Below are 20359 nucleotides of genomic sequence, written 5' to 3' on the forward strand. Positions count from 1 at the left end.
GCACTATTTTGGAGATAAGTTTTCCCTTGCTGATTGGATCTGGCACTGGCTTCTAATTGGCTTGTGATCTCCTTACTTCTTGGTTGGCTTATCATACAAATCAAGTTGATATCAAGCCAACCAAAAAAGGTTACAGAAATGATAGTGAGGGGCAGATTGTGGGTGGAGTAGCAATGTATATTAAAAAGGTATATTAAAATTGATAACTAGCAAATCGCCAGGGCCGGATGGCATCCATCCAAGAGCCCTCAAAGAACTCAAATGTGAAACTGCCAAACTTCTGGCTAAAATATATAACTTATCCCTGCAGTCAGACTCTGTACCGGAGGACTGGTAAGTAGCAAATATAACACCAATTTTCAAAAAGGGATTCAGGGGAGATCCGGGGAATTACAGGCCAGTTAGCTTAAGGTCCGTTCCAGGCAAATTGATGGAAAGCATCCTCAAGGATAAAATTGTAAAGCACATAGAAGAACGGACCCTGCTGGGAGTGAGCATGGCTTCAGCAAAGGTAAATCTTGCCTCACCAACCTTTTGGAGTTCTTTGAGAGTGTCAACAAGTGTGTGGATCAAGGTGATCCAGTTGACATAGTATACCTGGACTTCCAAGAAGCTTTTGACAAAGTTCCTCATCAAAGACCCTTGAGAAAACTTAGCAGTCATGGGATAAGGGGACAAGTACATGTGTGGATTGCTAACTGGTTGTAGGTCAGGAAACAGAGGGTAGGTATAAATGGAGAGTTTTCACAATGGAGGGAAGTCAGAAGTGGGGTCCCCCGGGGATCTGTACTGGGTCCGGTGCTTTTTAATTTATTCATAAATGATCTAGAAGCAGGGGTAAGCAGCAAGGTGGCCATATTTGCAGATGATACCAAACTCTTTGGGGAATAAAATCCAAAACAGATTGTGAGGATCTCCAAAAGGATCTCTCCAAACTGGTGATTGGTTGACAAAATGGCACATGCCATTCAGTGATGCACATTGGAATGAAAAACCCCAACTTCAAGTATACGTTGATGGGATCTGAGCCGTCGGTGACTGACCAGGACAGGAATCTTGGGGTCGTGGTGGACAGCTTGTTGAAAGTGTTGACTTAATGTGTGGCTGAATGTGTTGTTTTCATCTGTCTTCATGGCAGCGGATGAACATATACCTGCTGTGACTATACACCCAGTGACCATGTACCCACTCCGGAACTGAGCTTCTCAAGCTTGGAGGTTGAAGAACTGGGCCAATTTGAAGTGATAAGAGAGGATATTCTGAACTGTCTTGAAAAACTAAAAAGTAACAAATCATCAGGGACAGTTGGCATCCAACCAAGAGTTTTGAAGGAACTTAATGAGAAGTTGCTGATCTCCTAGCACAAATAAGTAACTTATCCCTGCAATCGGGCTCCATATCAGCAGACTGGAAAATAGCTTATGTAACTCCGATTTTCAAAAAGGGGGATCCAGAGAAGATACAGGAAACTACAACCCTGTTAGTTTAAGTAGTGTGCCAGATAAATTGATGGAAACCCTACTTAAGACAAAATTATTAAACATATAGAAGGCCATATATGAAGGAGAACCAGCATGGCTTCTGCAAGAGCAAGTCTTGCCTCACTAACCTTCTGGAGTTCTTTGAGAGTGTCAACAGGCATGTGGATAAAGGTGATCCAATTGACATAGTACACTTGGACTTCCAAAAAGCTTTTGACAAAGTTACCCACCAAAGGCTCTTGAGTAAACTTAGTAGTCATGGGATAACGGGACAGGTTCATGTGTGGATTGGTAACTGGTTGAAGGACAGGAAACAGAGGGTAGGAATAAAAGGACAGTTTTCACAATGCGGGGAAGTAAGAAGTGGGGTCCCCCAGGGATTGGTACTGGGACCAGTGCTGTTTAACTTATTCATAAATGTTCTAGAAGTTGGGGTAAGAAGCGAAGTGGCCAGATTTGCAGATCACTTTAAACTATTTAGGACAGGGAACTCCAAAACAGATTGTGAGGAGTTCCAAAAGGATCTCTCCAAACTGAATGGGTGGTTGACAAAATGGCAAATGTGGTTTAGTGTAAGCAAGTATAAAGTGATGCGTATTTGGGGGGGGGGGAAACCCACCCCAACTTCACATATACACTGATGGAGTATGAGCTGTTAGTGACTGACCAAGAGAGGGATCTTGGAATCATGGTGGAAACCTCATTAAAAGTGTCAACTCAGTGTGCAGCAGCTTTTAAAAAGGCAAATTCCATGCTAGGAATCATTAGAAAGGGGACTGAAAATAATAATGTTAATATTATAATGCCCTTATACAAATCTATGATGCGGCCACATTTGGAGTACTGCATACAGTTCTGATCACCGTATCTTAAGAAGGACATTGTAGAACTGGAAAAGATGCAGAAGAGGGCTACCAAGATGATCAAGGGCCTGGAATACAGCATCTGGGGCTATTTTCTTTGGAAAAGAGGTGACTATGGGGTAGACATGATAGAGGTGTATAAAATTATGCATAGAGTAGGGAGAGTGGACACAGATGATTTTTTCTCCCTTTCTCACAACAGCAGAAACGGGTCATCCCATGAAACTGAAGGCCAGACAATTTAGGACCAACAATTTTTTAAAATATATTTTTTACAATTTATATCTCGCTCTTCCTCCATTTAGCCCAGTACTACATACTTAGGCTTCTCCTCGCAACAATCCTGTGAAGTAGGTTAGGCTGAGAGAGAAGTGACTGGCCCAGAGTCACCCAGCTAGTATCATGGCTGAAGGGGGGTTTGAACTCGGGTCTCCCCGGTCCTAGTCCAGCACTCTAACCACTTTAACCACTACACCATGCTGGCTCTGTGTGAAAAGTACTTTCTCACACAGTGCATAATTAATCTATGGAATTTTTGCCATGGGATTTGGTGATGGCCACTAGCTTGGATGGCTTTAAAAGGGGCTTAGACAAATTCATGGAGAACAGGTCTATCAATGGCTACTAGTTTGGTACTAGAGGCCATCTCCAGTCTCGGATACAAGATTCTTTTCTAATACCAGTTGCAGGGGAGCAACAGCAAGAAAGAGGAGATGTCCTCACCTCTTGCCTGTGGGCTTCTCAGAGGCATTTGGTGGGCCGCTGTGTGAAACAGATTGCTGGACTAGATAGGCCTTGGGCCTGATCCAGCAGGGCTATTCGTATAGGACCATAATATACTATGACTGTATTGTCTGACACTTCTCTGTGAAATTCCAGTCTGCTGGATAGTGAAGCACAAATTATTTAGGGGGCAGTGCCTGCTACCGCTTGGTGTCATACTTGATGCACGCACATAGAAACCCACCATGCAAGCACACAATTACGTGAATATTATGCCAATATGTATGTCTTGATGTTTTGACCTCACTCTACATATGTGTGTGCACATGTGCATGTGTATATTGGTGGAGTGTGGGTATAATGGTATATTTACTCAGGCACAGGAAGATAACATCTATTGTGTTTGGGTAATTTGTCGCTGTCCCTTCCCTGCCAATCCACATCTTTTTATTTTAGTGTATCTTATCTGTTTTTAATACATAAAATAACCCTTGTCAAAGGTGCTCGCCTGTGCTTTCTCATAGCTTGTGCCTCAGAATGGAAGGAAGGGAGATTGTATCCACTATGACATCCCTTTTTCCAGTTTCCATTAGCCAGGCCCTCCTCCAGGACCCAAGGCCATTACTCCAGCTGCTTCTGCTTCCTCCTTTTGACTGCTTTTGAATTGCCTGTATGCCCTTGACAGTCTTGCAAGAGGTTCGCCACCTCTTACAAGGCTTTGTCCTGGTCTCATAGGAACATGCACTGGCCTAGCATGTTATTGAGCCACTGTGTGCCTTGTGCAAAGCTTTGTGGTTGAAGGTCATCAGTGCCATGACCACTCAGGTCTGGCTGCCCTGCCCTTTCACTGCTGCTTTGTATTGTCTTTGGACCAGACTGAGTGGCAATTCTGGATGATTCCTGTCCTCTGGAAGCTGGGGCAGCTTTGCCTGCGAGTGTGTTAGTTTGGAGCCTGAGCACACTCTTAATACAGTAAACATTTTAAGTTTTAATACACCAAAAATAGCTTGTAATAAAAGTTGTATTGAGTATATTTTTAAACACTGAAAGGTAGAATATAAATTCTAGGAATGAATAAAATACTTCCTGCATCTGTAGTGGGCATCAGTTCACAAAAATTTGAACTATGAAAAATTGTTTGAGTTGGGTGGGTAGGAAGTATCTGGCCCAATACCAAATATCCTACACCTTTCTCTCTTTGTTACAATATTATTATTTTTTTAACTTGTAGATGGACAAAAGAGGAAGAAATCATTACGAAAGAAACTGGATTCCCTTGGAAAGGAGAAAAACAAAGATAAAGGTACAGTAAAACGTATATATTTACATGAAATAAATACATGGGATATTACAAAATGCATGAATAGCTAACTCTAGTGTAGAGTTCTGTTTTGGCCAAATAGTTGTATCTAGGGATGGGCCCGGACTGGTCCGGAGGCCATTTAAAAAGCCTCCAGACCGGTACGGACCTGGGCGGTCCGGTTCGGGTGGGGGGTATCTTTAAGAGTGGTGGGAGGCTTTACTTACCCCTCCCGCCGCTTTCCCGCTTGGCGCCCATAATTCTACGAGTAATTGGGGCGGCAGGACACCAGCCGACGTCACCGCCCCCACCTGACCGGATTACGGGCCAAATCGGCCCAAACTACTGACGACGATGACCACCCACCCAGCTGCCCAACACAAGGCCCGATTTCAGGCCAAAGAAGCCACCCCCACAAGGCCGGATCACGGGCCAAATTGGTCCGAACTACAGCCGCCGCCGCCCGACCTCCCAGCCACCCGAGTCCCAATCCCAACAAGGCCCGCGTCAGTCGGGCCGATCAGGGCCCCACAACTCGAAGGAGAGGAGCTCGCAAACAGAGCTCCTCTCTCCGCAAAGTCTCGGGCCGAACTGGGGCTTTGGGCGCAAAGGACGCCTGGGAGTTTTGAAGAGCAACGTCGGGAAGGGGCGGCAGGGAGGTGTTTGCGAGGTGGACATATAATCTCCTCTTCTCTCTGCAAACTGCAGAGGGAAGGCAAGATTACTAAAAATTGCCCCTCTCTTTTACATATGGAACATTTTTCTGCATGTGTGATATTCATCTAGATGTCAGCCCTGATACCAGGCAAAATCTTCCAGAGCCAGAAACACTAGATTTGAAGAATCCCAGAACCAGTGCTCACCAGGCTACCTAATGAATTGACCCCTTCTACCCCAAGTATACACTTGTCTGCATATGATGTGTGCAGCCTTAGACAATGGGACAGAAAGGATATGATGGAGTGGAGAAGGATCACAAGACTCCAGGGTCAGAAGCTGCCTCTTTGAATCTCTGTGCTTTCCAAGCAGAGAGTGGAGCCTGGGAGTAGTAGTCTGGTCCTTGTAGGAGCAGCTGCTTACTCAGAGCTATCAAGGGTTTTGCAGCCCCACTTGCCTTACCTCCTTACCCACTTACTTGAACCTCATAGGTTCTTGCACACTTACTTGAACCTCATAGGTTCTTGCATGTGGGATGGAACACAACATTTGATTAGTAATTTAGCTACTTCATTTTGTATTGTTTGTAGTTTCCAAACAGTCTTCAAGGGCAGCCTCATATTCAGCACATTGTGGTATTCTAAGCCAGAGGTTCCCAAGCTGTGGTTCTCCAGATGTTGTTGAACTAGAACTCCCATTGTTCACAGCTACAATTTATTGTGACTGGGGATTATGGGAGTTGTAATTCAGCAACATCTGTAGCACCACAGGTTGGGAACCCCCATCTAAGCAATATATTAGAGCTTGAATAACTGGTCAGGCTTTGTCTATCCAGGAAAGGCTGCAGCTTAGCATACCAGCTAGAAGGCGCAGATGCATTTCCCCCTCCCCCACCGGCCTCCCCCCGCTCTTCCAAGGTCTGTTCCTGCCATTTCTCTAGTGGTGGTGGCAATTTTGGAGGCCATCGCGCATGTAACCTGGCCATTTGTGTGGCCAGGTCATGACCCAGGCCATGCAAATGGCAAGAGTGCGTGTATGGCAGTCTCCAAAATGGCCACCGCCACCGGGAAAAGGGCCAAAATGGCCTGAAGGGCCTTGGAAGAGTGAGGTCATGCTGGCAGATGGAGGGGGAAATCACACACACACACACACACACACACACACACACACACAGTCATGGCTGCGGCAGCATGTCCGGAGACCACCGGACCCAGCAGTAAGTGGTGGGGTTTTTTGTGTTTTTTAAAAAACTAACTTTAGAACCCCTGAACCAGCTCAAATTTGAGCCAAGTCAGGGGTCTGTTGGGGGACACCAAACTGAACATGCCTGATTGGGTTAAAGTCCAGTTCAGACTTGAACCAGGCAAACCAGTTTTGTGCACACTCCTAGAGCTGAACTGCTTGGGTCTTGCATGTGTTAAACATGAGGAAAATTGAAAAAGTGGTTGCCTTGCAAGCAGATTTTGGCTTAATTTTTCTTTGTGGGGTTTCTCCTTTTGTGTACTGCATGTTATGCCTAATCATTTAAATAAACCTCTTGGTATTGTTCCTCCCAGTGAGGATTTGAATACACTGTGGTGACTTGATTCATGTCAACCCACACTGCCCTAAACAGCATTCATGGCCACCCCTCAACCCCCACCGCCCTTTCCCTTTTATGCTTGACAGTGAGCTGAAAAATGTTCTCTTCAGCACTCGCACAATTGTGTTTTTTAAAAAGCATTTGAGAAGTGTATAAAGAGACTGCCTCCCATTGCCAGGCAACTTGTCCAAAACAAACATTCTGCTCTGTACAGCACATCACACGTGTAGGCGTCCTTGCACAGATGTGCCTTGAGTGTTCTCATTCACAGTGGCTTTCTTCTAAGTCTGCCTGCCTGCAAGCACTGATTTGCAGCTGTCTTGCTAAGCCTATGGTTTAATTCTTGGGGACTAGCAAGAAGGCAATAATTGAGACAGGAGGAGAAGAAAATGCAGATTTCTCAAACATATTTCATTAGTCCTATGATGCCATGATTTTACACAGGAAAAACTTATCAGGAGCATGTTAAACTGTTCTCTTCCCTTAAGTAAAGGATTTCAGACATAATGTTGTACATGCATACAAGTGTCTGTAAATGTGCCCGTGTTTTGTGTGAATGACTTTATGAGAGTTCATTTGAAAAGTGAACATGCCTGCTCAAGTGCCAAGAACAGATAGAACATGTACTACTGTGTATGCAGTAAACATGTTGTATGAATAACTGTTCATGTAAACACTGGACACAGATTGTACATAATTTAAAAATGGCATGGATAGGGCTTAATTGAGGCTCTTTCAGAGTTGGCTAGCTTAGGGCTGATAGAACCACCTTCATCTATATGATTTAGAGAGACAGACTCGTACTGACCTTCCTGAGCTATGCATTGTGTTTCTTTGGGAACTAGAGACTTGATCGACTTGCATTTAAGAGACAATCACTAGACTTGTAAAAAAATATTCTCCTGCATTATTTAGCATATGAGATGTTTTGGAGAATTAATCTACCCATTCTGTTAAATGTACTGGAGAAAATTATTTACAAGTCCAATCACCTTACTATTGTTTACATGATTACTTTTAGGAGGATGAAAGAGAACTGAGCGAAGAGCCCCTCATTCTGCCTGGAGGCTTTACACACATGGCTTTTCCTCAGAAACTCCTACGGAATAGAGTGTGCCAGTCCACATATAGCTGCATTGACCCCGAAGTCCCTGCGGACTATCAGGAACCATTACAGACAGGACTCAGTTTTCCCCTGAATCAAGGCTGCACATTCTGGCTTAGCCCTGATGTCCAGCTTGATGTCCAGCTTTTAAAAAATCCTCTCGTTTCAGCGGCTTTTGCAGGGGAGGGAGGGACCCCGAGGCTTCTGTTGTGCCCCGCCGCTTCTCCTTTGATGTGTGCAGTGGCCATGCCAGTAATTTGGCTTTTCAAAACTCAGTGAAGAGGAGTTTTACATAGGCTTTAGATATGTAGAATGGATAAGAACATAAGAACAGCCCTGCTGGATCAGGCCCAAGGCCCATCTAGTCCAGCATCCTATTTCGCATAGTGGCCCACCAGATGCCGCTGGAAGCCACAGGCAGGAGTTGAGGGCATGCCCTCTCTCCTGCTGTTATTCCCCTGCAACTGATACTCAGAGGCATCCTGCCTTTGAGGCTGGAGGTGGCCTATAGCTCTCCAACTAGTAGCTGTCGATAGACTTCTCCTCCATGAAGTTATCTAAACCCCTCTTAAAGCCATCCAGGTTGTTGGCTGTCACCACATCTTGTGGAACAGAATTCCACAAGTTGATTATACGTTGTGTGAAAAAGTACCAACTTTTGCTGGTCCTAGACCTCCTGGCAATCAATTTCATGGAGTGACCCCTGGTTCTAGTGTTATGTGAGAGGGAGAAGAATTTCTCTCTTTCCACTTTCTCCACACCATGCATGATTTTATAGACCTCTATCATGTCTCCCTGCAGTCGTCTTTTTTCTAAACTAAAAAGCCCCAGATGTTGTAGCCTAGCCACATAAGGAAGGTGCTCTAGGCCCCTGATCATCTCAGTTGCCCTCTTCTGCACATTTTCTAGTTTTACAATGTCCTTTTTAGATGTGGTGACCAGAATTGTACACAGTACTCCAGGTTTGGCCGCACCATCGTTTTGTATAAGGGCATTATAATATTAGCCTTTTATTTTCAATCCCTTTCCTAATGATCCCTAGCATGGAATTGGCCTTTTTCACAGCTGCTGCACAATGAGTCGACACTTTCAACAAGCTGTCTACCACGACCCCAAGATCCCTCTCTTGGTCAGTCACCAACAGCTCAGATCCCATCAACGTATACTTGAAGTTGGGGTTTTTGGTACCAATGTGCATCACTTTACACTTCCCAACTTTGAAGTGCATTTGCCACTTTGTCGGCCACTCCCTCAGTTTGGAGAGATACTTTTGGAGCTCCTCATAATGTGTTTTGGATTTCACTACCCAAATGAGTTTGGTATGATCTGCAAATTTGGCTACCTCGCTGCTCACCCCTACTTCTAGATAATTTATGAATAAATTAAAAAGCACCGGTCCCAGTACAGATCCCTGGAGGACCCCACTTCTTACTTCCCTCCATTGTGAAAACTCTCCATTTCTACTCCAAAAGGTTGGTGAGGCAAGATTTACCTTTGCAGAAGCCATGCTGGTTCTCTCCCAGCAGGGCCTGTTCTTCTATGTGCTTTACAATTTTATCCTTGAGGATGCTTTCCATCAATTTGCTTGGAAAGGACGTTAAGCTAACCGGCCTGTAATTTCCTGGATCGCCCCTGGATCCTTTTTTGAAAATCGGTGTTACATTGGCTACTTTCAAGTCCTCCAGTGCAGAGTCTGACTGCAGGGATAAGTTATATATTTTAGCCAGGAAGTTGGCAGTTTCACATTCGAGTTCTTTGAGGGCTCTTGGATGGATGCCATCCAGCCCTGGCTATTTGCTAGTTTTGAGTTTTTTCAGGCAGTTTAAAACATCAACTCTTCTATCTGACTCAATTCTTTATCCTCCATCCCCGAAAAGCCTGGTTCAGGAACAGGTATATGCTCAGTATCGTCTGCCATGAAGACAGACGCATATAACTCATTTAGCTTCTCTGCAACCTCCATATCCTCCTTAATAATCCCTTTCAGTCCCTCAGTGTCTAATGGTCCAGTCGCCTCCCTGGCAGGTTTCCTGCATCTGATGTATTTATAGACGTTCTTGTTATTCCCTTGATGCTTTTAGCTAATTGTTCCTCAGATTCTCTTTTTGCCTCCCTTATTGTCACTTGTATTTTGTTTGCCAATGTTTGTGTTCCTTTCTGTTCTCTTCATTTGGACAGGCCTTCCAATTTTAGAAGGAAGTCTTCTTCCCTTTTATGGCTTCCTTGACATTACCTGTTAGCCATGCTGGCATCCTCCTGAACTTAGTGGTATCTTTCTTCCTTATGGCTATACAGTCTAACACGGCTTCTAGTATTGTGACTTTCATTAAACTCCATACATTCCAGAGCAAAGTGACTCTCCTGATTTTCCCTTTCAGCTTTCTTTTAACCATACTCCTCATTTTGTAGAAGTTTCCTCTTCTGAAATTCAAAGTGTCTGTGTTAGACTTGGTGATTCTCTCCTCACATGTATGCTGAATTTGACTGCACTATGGTCACTGTTCCCTAAAGGGTCGATGACACTGACCTCACGCTCCAGGTTCTGGGTGCCACTCAGGATTAAGTCCAAGGTCGCCTTCTCTCTGGTTGGTTCCAAGACCAACTGTTCTAGGGCACAGTCATTCAGCGTATCTAGAAATTTGACCTCTTTGACATTACCTGACTGTGAATTTACTCAGTCTATGTGTGGATAACTGAAGTCACCCATGATTACTGTCCTACCTCTTCTTGACGCCTCCCCAATTTCCTCCTGCAGCTCCCAGTCACTGTCAGCTTGATCCGGAGGGCGATAGCATGTCCCTGGTAGCACATTTCCTTTCAGGCCTTGTATTGTCACCTACAGGGTTTCTGTGGAGGACTCCAGTCCTCCTAGGTTTTCTACCTTGTTAGATTCTATCCCTTCTTTAACATACAGTGTTACCCCTCCTCCAAGGCACCCCTCCCTGTCCTTTCTATAGAGTTTATATCCAGGGACCATGTGCACCACGACAGCTGTCTCCTCCCCAGTACTGCCTAACAGCCTATATAGACACAGCATGATGTCTGCAACCTTTGCACCAGGAAGGCAAGTCTCCATGTGGTTAACACATGGGTCACAAACCCATCTCTCTATACCTCTAATGATTGAATCACCCAATACAAGGAGGCCCCTAACCCCCAGAGTAGTATCTCTTGTGTGAAAGGATAAGGGCTCATCTTCCATGGAAGGGGTCCCTTCTAAAGGAGCATTTCCCTCTTCCTCAGACCAGTGTTCTCCTTGCCCAAGACCTTCATTCTCCCTGACAGCAGAGGAGCTATCAGCCCTGGAGTGGGATGCCTCTGCCACGTCCCTGAAGGTCTCATCCGCATGTGTCTCTGTCTCTCTGAGCTTCTCCAGATCTGCCACCTTGATCACGAGGGAACTAACTTGTTCCCTGAGAGCCAGGAGCTCCTTCCACAGAGCACACACCCATGACTTCTGCCCATGGAGCAAATAGTCATACATGTGGCACTCTGTGCAATACACTGGAAAGTGCCTCATCTCCTGCTGACTTTCTGTCCTCATGGCTAGTTTTGTTAGCTGTATTTAGAGATAATTTATTAGAAGGATAGGTCTCAGCTGTATTGGTCAGCTATTTAACTGTCCAAGCAGCCTTTCTCAGGGATATGAGAGTGGGATCAGTTTTTATATGAGGAAGGGATTTGTACTTACCTTCTCTTCTCCAATGGACTCCTTTGTGATCACAGGGACTTGTTCCAGGCTCCACCACACACTTCCCGCTAATCTCCCGCAAAACGTGAATGTCCTGTTTGCTATCCCTGTTGGCTGTGCTCTGTTCGCTATGCTCTCAGGCCTTCGCCTCTTACGTAGAGAGTGGGCTTAAAACTGAGACACAGGATGTGGCTCAAAGGATTGTGGGGCCTCCCACAGCCCTAGCTGACTCCACCTCCTCCAGGCAGGGACAAACAGAAACTGGATGCCACAGGAGTTTGCTAACCCTGGCAAATTCTAGCCCTGGCAATTAACAAAAACACGGACTAGGACTTATCCCTTAAAGAGAAACCAGTGCCTCATCCTGTTAGTTAGTTTGAATGGGGGGAAGGCTTGATGTTGTTCTGTTTAGAAAAGCTTGCTCACCTCCTGAAGCTGCTTCTGCTCTTCCCAGAGTAGACTTCAAACTTGTAACCTGAGCCTTTTTGTCTGAGCTGATTCCATTAGCCTGCATTTTTCTTCATGACACAGAGAAGGCTCTAATCTCTGCTTTAAACTTCCCTGCCTCTTAAATCGTCTGAGGTATTTGTGTGTGTGGAGGGGAGGAACATGAAGTGATAAAGGCAGTCACTCACAAAGGCAAGGGTTAAGTGTTCTGCTGTTTGATCCAGCTTTTGTCAATTTGTCATGCTGTTCCGCTCCTCTGTAGCTGTCAATCTAACAGCAACAGAAAAGCTCTCCTTCTCCTCCTCCGATGTGATTTATGATTGGTTGGAGGAAAAACCTAAGGAAGCCAGTGGGAACGCACAGGAAAAAGATCTGCCAGGGAATGCAGAGAGGAGCTGACCCTATGTGAACTGTCCAACAGGGCTGTTCTTATGTTCTTGAGTCTTCCTGCCTCTGGTTTGCTCTTTGGCTATGTAAAAAAATTGAAGGTTTAAATGAATTCTCATTCTGTTCTAACATGATTGTAGTCCTCTTTAAGTTCGATCAGATACACACAGATGCCAAATGGTTATTTCTCCTTCATGGAGGGTAGTCATAGGTATTTTATGGACTCATAATGAATTCCATCCTATCCCAGGATTTCTATTTGTCAGTTCCACTATACTTTTTCTGTAGAAATAATATAGTAATCTTCTATAACTACGTCTCACGTGTAATCAAGTGGGCTTTCCTTTGTCAGCCTCCAATCTATACTGACAAAATGGTTCTGGAGGAAAAGGCAAGCTTAGAGTAAAGGAATGCTATATTTGGGTATGTTTGGGGAATGTGCAGACGTTTATTTGATTGAAAGTGTTCCCCTTACCAAACCAATCACCTTTATAGGAACTACAGTGAGGGAAATGAGTATTTGATCCCCTGCTGATTTTGTCCGTTTGCCCTCTGACACAGAAATGACCAGGCTATAATTGGAATGGTAGGTTTATTGTAGCTGTGGGAGACAGAATAACAACAAACAAACCCTCAAAAGCCCAGTGCCCAAAAGTCAGCGATGGATTTGCATTGTAGTGAGGGGAATAAGTATTCGATCCCTTCACAAAAGATGTCTTAGTACTTGGTGGCAAAACCCTTGTTGGCAATCACAGAGGTCAGGCGTTTCTTGTAGTTGGCCACCAGGTTTGCACACAACCCAGGAGGGATGTTGTCCCACTCCTCTTTGCAGATCCTCTCCAAGTCAGAAAGGCTTCGAGGCTGATTTTTGGCAACCCGAACCTTCAGCTCCCTCCACAGATTTTCTATGGGATTAAGGTCTGGAGACTGGCTGGGCCACTCCAGGACCTTCATGTGCTTCTTCTTGAGCCACTCCTTTGTTGCCTTGGCTGTGTGTTTTGGGTCATTGTCATACCCATCCACGACCCATTCTCAATGCCCTGGCTGAGGGAAGGAGGTGCTCACCCAAGATCTGACGGTACATGGTCCCGTCCATCGTCCCTTCGATGCGGTGAAGGTGTCCTGTCCCCTTAGCAGAAAAACACCCCCAAAGCATAATGTGTCCACCTCCATGTTTGACAGTGGGGATGATGTTCTTGGGCTCATAGGCAGCATTCCTCCTCCTCCACACACAGCGAGTTGAGTTGATGCCAAAGAGCTCGATTTTGGTCTCATCTGAACACAACACTTTCGCCCAGTTCTCCTCTGGATCATCCAGATGTGCATTGGCAAACTGCAGACGGGCCTGTACATGTGCTGCCTTGAGCAGGGGGACCTTGCAGGCACTGCAAGATTTCAGTCCTTCACGGCGTAGTGTGTTACCAATTGTTTTCTTGGTGACTATGGTTCCAGCTGCCCTGAGATCATTGACAAGTTCCCCCCGTGTAGTTCTGGGCTGCTTTGTCACCATTCTCATGATCATTGCAACTCCACGAGGTGAGATCTTGCATGGAGCCCCAGACCGAGGGAGACTGACAGTTATTTTGTGTTTCTTCCATTTGCGAGTTATCGTGCCAACTGTAGTCACCTTCTCACCAAGCTGCTTGGCGATAGTCTTGTAGCCCAGTCCAGCCTTGTGCACGTCTACAACCTTGTCCCTGACATCCTTCGACAGGTCTTGGGCATGGTGGTGAGTTTGGAAGCTGAGTGATTGCTTGCTTCTATGGACTGGTGTCTTTTATACAGGTACTGTAACAAGCTGGGATTAGGAGCACTCCCTTACAGAGGGTGTTCCTCATCTCAGCTCGTTACCTGCATATAGTGAAAAGACACCTGGGAGCCTGAAATCTTGCTGGTTGATAGGGGATCGCATACTTATTTCCTTCACTACAATGCAAATCCATCGCTGACTTTTGGGCACTGGGCTTTTGAGGGTTTGTTTGTTGTTATTCTGTTTCTCACAGCTACAATAAACCTACCATTCCAATTATAGCCTGGTCATTTCTGTGTCAGAGGGCAAACGGACAAAATCAGCAGGGGATCAAATACTTATTTCCCTCACTGTACATAGGGCAAAGCAACTCTTTTTAATTGACTGTTTTTTGAAGTACAGAATAAAGACCTGTATAAACATTTACAATACATTTCTCTGGGGTGGGGTTTTTTGCGGGGGTAATATCTACAGTTCATCGATACAATATATATATTTTTAAAAGTCATAAATGCTTCAACAGCAGCCAGAAAGAGGAACCCGTAGTGCGTTTGTGATGTCATTTGCCAGTGTATCAATCCCAGCTCTCTTCTGCCGCTATTTTAACTGTTCCACTGCACAGTGTTATGTGGAAATGGAGAACGTTCCCGTGTTAGTAACCAACAGGGCTGGTCACTTGCACTGAGGGAAGAGGCATTTGAAGAGAATATTGTGAGGTGCATTGACTCTTGGATAAGAAATCAGAGCAATTAATGTAGCCTTGTGGGTTGTCACCCACCTAGCTTTAGGGCAATCCAGAAAAGTTACATGAGCAGCACACAGTAAAAGGTCAAGAAGAATGAAATATGGAAACCCACAGATCTGCTTAGAGGGGCCATAGGCAAAGGGTGATGAGTGATAGACATGCATGCCAAATATGGGGCAGGAATGACTGGGCTTAAATAAGATGAGGAGTTGGGGCTGACCATAACCTACTTAGGCTGTCTTTATGGCCACAGCTGGATACATATTCCTACTCTCTGTTGTGAATATTGCTAGTGCTCTAGTATTTCAGGGCTGCACTGAAACAATGGTACTTCAATTCCCTTAAAACAAAGTGATGTGTGCCTCTACTCTCTTTTGTTGGTGCAATAGCTTAACTTGCTAAATAAGCACTGGCATTTTTAGAGGAAAGTGCTGCTTAAAGGCATTTAATACTAACCTTGTTATGACATTTTAACATATATGTGGTATTTAAAATGAGAAGAATTCTAAAATCCAGATAACTTTATTCATTTGAGCAAATCACTTAAACAGAACATGACAAATCTCATCAGATGTGGGGAAATTAAATCTGACAATTGTTCAAATAGGATTTGAGCAGGTTCTGTTTTGACCCTCTTAACTTCTCCACGTTTTACGCACTAGTATGTGTAGTTATTTTTGTTTCTACATTTCCTCTGTAATTGAATAGAGAATTAGCTGTTTGGAGGTTGAAGAGGAAATGCCCATTGCGATATGAAAAATTGGTTCTTGTGATGTCCAGTGCATTTGCAGTTCAGTTCCAGTTCCTCTGAATTCGATTTCTGTTTGTTTGTTTTTATATCCTCTGTGGGAATTCTGTTTAGGTTCTATGGATAAATTAATGATTTTTAATCTTAAGGTGCTCTTTCTGACCATGTGTGTTAACATCAGAGATGGCAACAGCTTCTTGAAAATATTGTTCTTCAGATATTTTACATGTGCATTGATTCTAAATGCCACCTACATTCCCTGAAAAATTATACAGTGGAGTTCTTTCATTGAACTCTACCAGTACATAATAAAATAGAGTAAAGGAAAATGTAGTATATTTGGAGTTTGTAAGATTAACTGAAGGCCGAGGAGTCTTGTTCCATTATAATTCGCTTTTTCTGCTTTGAAAGAACAATGGGGATAGATCGCGTGATGATTGTTCCAGCCATTGAGAAATGCCTGGTTTGATTATGTAATCTACATGAATTCTAAAGGAATTCTAGAATCATCTAGTGGAACTGTTGTTTTACTGTACCTGCTGGAGTGCTAGAGTTCTGTACCTCATTCCATTACTGGTTATTTCCAGGAAAAAATGCACCAGTGTGAATAAATATTTAATTTTTCATTGGTTGTAGCCAGAAAATAGACACATTCTTCTTACATGTTTACTTTCTGCCAATTCTATGTTAATATAAAATATTTCTTACTATTTATGTTGGAACAATTCAAACAATAATTTCCACTAGTGATGTTAACATGCCACAGCCTATCCAAGAGAGGGGTATCCCCATGGTAAATATAAAATAGCATGTTGATTATTTCTCAGAAATCTGATTCAAGCATTCTTTGTTGCATATTTTCCTGCTTTTTCATTTCTATATATCATTTTTCTTTTATGCTCAGTAAGACAATAATGCCTCTCATTATTGCATTGTGACTGTATTGCTTTAACGTTAGCTAGAAGAAATCAAGGCTATAATCTAAAAATATACATTTGCAATCGCACTAAGCCAAACAACCTGTTCTTTTTTTAAAGCAAAGTGTTTGGAGGTCACTGGGAGAAATAATTTGTGTTCAAGTTTCTTGCTGTGAGCACTGAATTGAAATAGCTTGTTAAAGGTTGTGGCAGTTCTGCTGTCAAATTTAACCCATTATTTTAGATGGCTTCCATTTCTCTACACATGCATCTAAAGCTTAAATTGTAACCACTGCTTTTGATAAGCTATCCTTGCCCAAATTGCACAGGACAAAATGGGCGGTTGAATGCAGTTTTCAGACTCAGTGTCATTACGTTTATCTCATTTTCTTTTTGCTCCCCCACATGCTCTTTATAATCTATGCTTACACCTCTCCAAGCAACTGCTCCCACAACACTGGGCAGGCTCACCAAACATATCTGAAAAATGCTAACACTGAATTTCACTTTACAAAATATGTTTTCTGGGAGTCATTTAAAAGGGAATCCCTTTAAATGACTCCCAGAAAACATTAAAACATTAAAAGGAAATCCCTTTTAAATAGGTGCGGCATTATAATCTAACAGTTATACAAAGAAGAGAGAGTCTTCAGAAAGATTTTCATTTTTTAGCACTTGAAATATGTAAGCAAATTCTTCTTCTTTTCCCCCAGAATTCATACCACAGGCATTTGGAATGCCATTATCACAAGTAATAGCTAATGATCGAGCCTACAAATTGAAACAGGATACCCAGAAGGAAGAGCAGAGAGATGTTTCAGAATTTGTAGCATCCCTTTTACCATTTGGGAGTAAAAGACAGAACAAAGAACTCTCAAGCAGTAACTCATCTCTTAGCTCCACCTCGGAAACACCAAATGAATCTACTTCCCCTAACACACCAGAGCCAGCCCCACGAGTAAGGAGGAGGGTAAGTTTCCCATTAATTCAATCCTATGAGTTCCTATTAATTTAGTCTTTCCTAACTTCTAAAAGGAGTTTTCAGGAAACTGTGGTCAGTCTGACTCTGATACCAGGAAAGTGACTAAAAAGATAATAAAGCAATCAATTGATACACATCTTGATTACAGTGATTAGTAGAAGCCAACATGAAAGTATAAAGAATAAATCCTGCCAGACTAATCTTATTTATTTATTTGTTAAGGTTACTAGCTTACTGGATTGTGGGAATGCTGTGAATGTAATTTATCTTTATTTCAACAAAGCTTTTGATAATGTTTCTTATATGTATATTGATTAGCAACTGATCATATATGGGCTAGGTGATGATACTGTTGTGTGGATTCACAGCTGATTTTAAAAAAACTGCACTCAAACAATGTTCCTCAACAGCTGAATGAAGTGTTCAAGTAGGGTGCTGTGGGGTTTTGTTCTGGATTTGGTACTCGCTTCAACATTTTTATCTGTGACTTCATCAGATTTGCATATGATGTAATACCAGGAAGAATAGCTAACACCACAGGAGATGGAAATAAAATTCAAAATGACTTTAGTACAATGGAAAACAGGATTAAAACTAACAAAATGAAATGCAGCAGAGGTGAATGCAAAGTCCAATGCATAGTATAGGATGGAGGGAATGTCTCTTTTGGCAGTAGTAAATTCTAAGCTGGATGTCATTCAGCTGTGTAAAGCGGCTGCAAAAGGGTGGTGTGGTCTTAGGCTGCATTAATAGAATCATCACTTCCATGTCATGGGATGTAATAGTTCCATTTTATTCATTCTAGTAAGACCTCATCTGGAGTACTGTGTCCAGTTCTGACTGCTGCTGACAAATGTAGACAAATTACAACAGGTTTTGAGAAGGGCAACAATGATGGTCAGTAATCTGGAAAACCAGCTCTATGACGAAAGCTTGAAGGAACTAGTTTGGTTTAGGCTAGAAAAGAAAAGACCGAAGGGAAGCTTGATAGTCTTCTTCAAATTTCTGAAGGACTGTCACCTAGAAAATTGCAGACTTGTCAGCTCCATCAGGGTCATGACTGGATCACCTCACGTTGCAGGAGAATAGAATTTTGGTTCAGAGTTAGGAGAAACCTGTTAATGGTGAGAGCAATTGGACAATAAAACTACTTAGCTAGGAAGTGAGGTCTTCCAAGTACAGTCTGAACAGGAAGCCATATGCTGGGGATGCCCTAGTTCTGGGTTTTTGCGTTGGGCAAGGGGGTGACTTGTAAAAACCTCCCTTCAGCTCTGATTCTAGTTACTTGTGTGTGCTGCTGGCATTATGCAGGTTTTCCAGGCACTGCCTATCTTACACGAATTGGAATCCCAGGTCTTTTCTACCATAGTTAAACTGAAGTCAGCCCTGATTGAAATGATAGCTGTCATGTTTAACAGTCTTCTCTCATTCTCAACTGTATGTGGGAGAGCTGTATGTGGGAGAGAATGAGATGGACACAGTAATTGGCCAACACCTCAGGGGACACAAGGATTCCTTTGGAAGCTTCTCTCTCTCTCTCTCTCTCTCTCTCTCTCTCTCTCTCTCTCTCTCTTCTATGTATTTACAATAATTTCTGTACCACCAAAAACCTGTGTCTCTGGGTGGTTTACAATTAAAATAATTTAAAACATCAAATTGATTAATAATTAAAATAATGTAGAACATAAACATTTAAAACCCACTATTAAAAATATTAAAACTATAAATCTAATTAAAAGCCTGGGTGAATAAATGTGTCAGTGCCTTTTTAAAATTTGCCAGAGATGGGGAGGCTCTTATTTCAACAGGGAGTGCATTCCAAAGTCCAGGGGCAGCAACAGAGAAGGCTTGCTCCGGAGTAGCCACCAAACAAGTTGGCAGCAACTACAGATGAATCTCTCCAGATGATCTTAGCAGGCAGTGGGGCTCATGGTGAAGAAGGCATTCTCTTAAATACCCAGTGCCTAAGCTGCTTAGCACTTTATAGGTAACAACCATCATCTCGTATTTTGCCCAGAAACGTATCGGCAGCCAGTGTAGTTCCTTCAACAAAGGAGTAAAATGGCCTCTCTTAGATGACCCAGAGACCAACCTGGCTGCCACATTCTGAACCAACTGCAGTTTCTGGACTACGTACAAAGACAGCCCCACATAGAGTACATTACAGTAATCCAGCCTAGAGGTTACAAGCAGATGTAGGACTGTTTTGAAGTCATTCATCTCAAGAAACGGACGCAGCTGGTGTATGAGCTGGAGCTGATAAAAAGCACCTCTGGCCACTGCCTCAACCTGGGACACCAGGGAGAGATTTGGATCTAGAAGAACCCCAGACTGCGTACCTGTTCCTTCCGGGGGAGCATGACCGCATCCAGAACTGGCAGATCAAAATAGTCTCCCGAGTTGTGACCTCGCACAATAAGTACCTCCTTCTTATCTGGATTCAGCCTCAGTTTGTTATCTCTCATCCAGCCCATTACTGCCTCCAGGCAGGCATTTAGGGAGGTTATGCCTTCTCACAAAGATGTTGACATAGAGAAATAGATTTGTGTGTCATCAGCATACTGTTAACACCCTGCACCAAATCTCCTGATGATCTCTCCCAGGGGTTTCATGTAGATGTTTAACAACATCAGAGACAATATCGAGCTCATAGGAAAGTTCAGATTGTGACGAATAACAGTCTCCAAGAGACACCTTCTGGAATCTGCCCATGTGGTAGGAGCGGAACCACTGCAAAGGAGTGCCTCCCACCCCCAATCCTCTCAGACGTTCCAGAAGAATACTATGGTCAATAATATAGAAAATGGCTGAAAGATTCAAAATGACCCACAGAGTCACACTCCCTCTGTCAGTTCTCAATTGGAGATCATCCATCAGGCTGACGAAGGCAGTCTCCAACCCATAGACAGATGGGAGCTTTTTCCTAGTCAGGGTCTGGTTTGTCTTTCAAGTTAAGGAACAGACTCTCCCCGCCCACACCT

General features: G+C 43.5%; 1 protein-coding gene across 5 annotated transcripts in view; it reads left to right on the forward strand.

Moving 5' to 3' along the window:
• Positions 1-20359, forward strand: part of ARHGAP6 (Rho GTPase activating protein 6) — a 404943-nt gene that overhangs the window by 356382 nt on the left and 28202 nt on the right. For all 5 annotated transcript variants that reach the window (XR_008319601.1, XM_053310319.1, XM_053310320.1 and 2 more), the window contains exons 3-4: positions 4299-4370; positions 17110-17366. Coding sequence is in view for 4 of the 5 variants with exons in the window: in XM_053310319.1 (XP_053166294.1) it covers positions 4299-4370; positions 17110-17366 (329 nt within the window). In the remaining variant the exon portion in view is untranslated. The remainder of the gene's footprint in view (positions 1-4298; positions 4371-17109; positions 17367-20359) is intronic.

Source organism: Hemicordylus capensis, chromosome 3, assembly GCF_027244095.1.
Source record: "Hemicordylus capensis ecotype Gifberg chromosome 3, rHemCap1.1.pri, whole genome shotgun sequence".
Classification (NCBI taxonomy): domain Eukaryota; kingdom Metazoa; phylum Chordata; class Lepidosauria; order Squamata; family Cordylidae; genus Hemicordylus; species Hemicordylus capensis.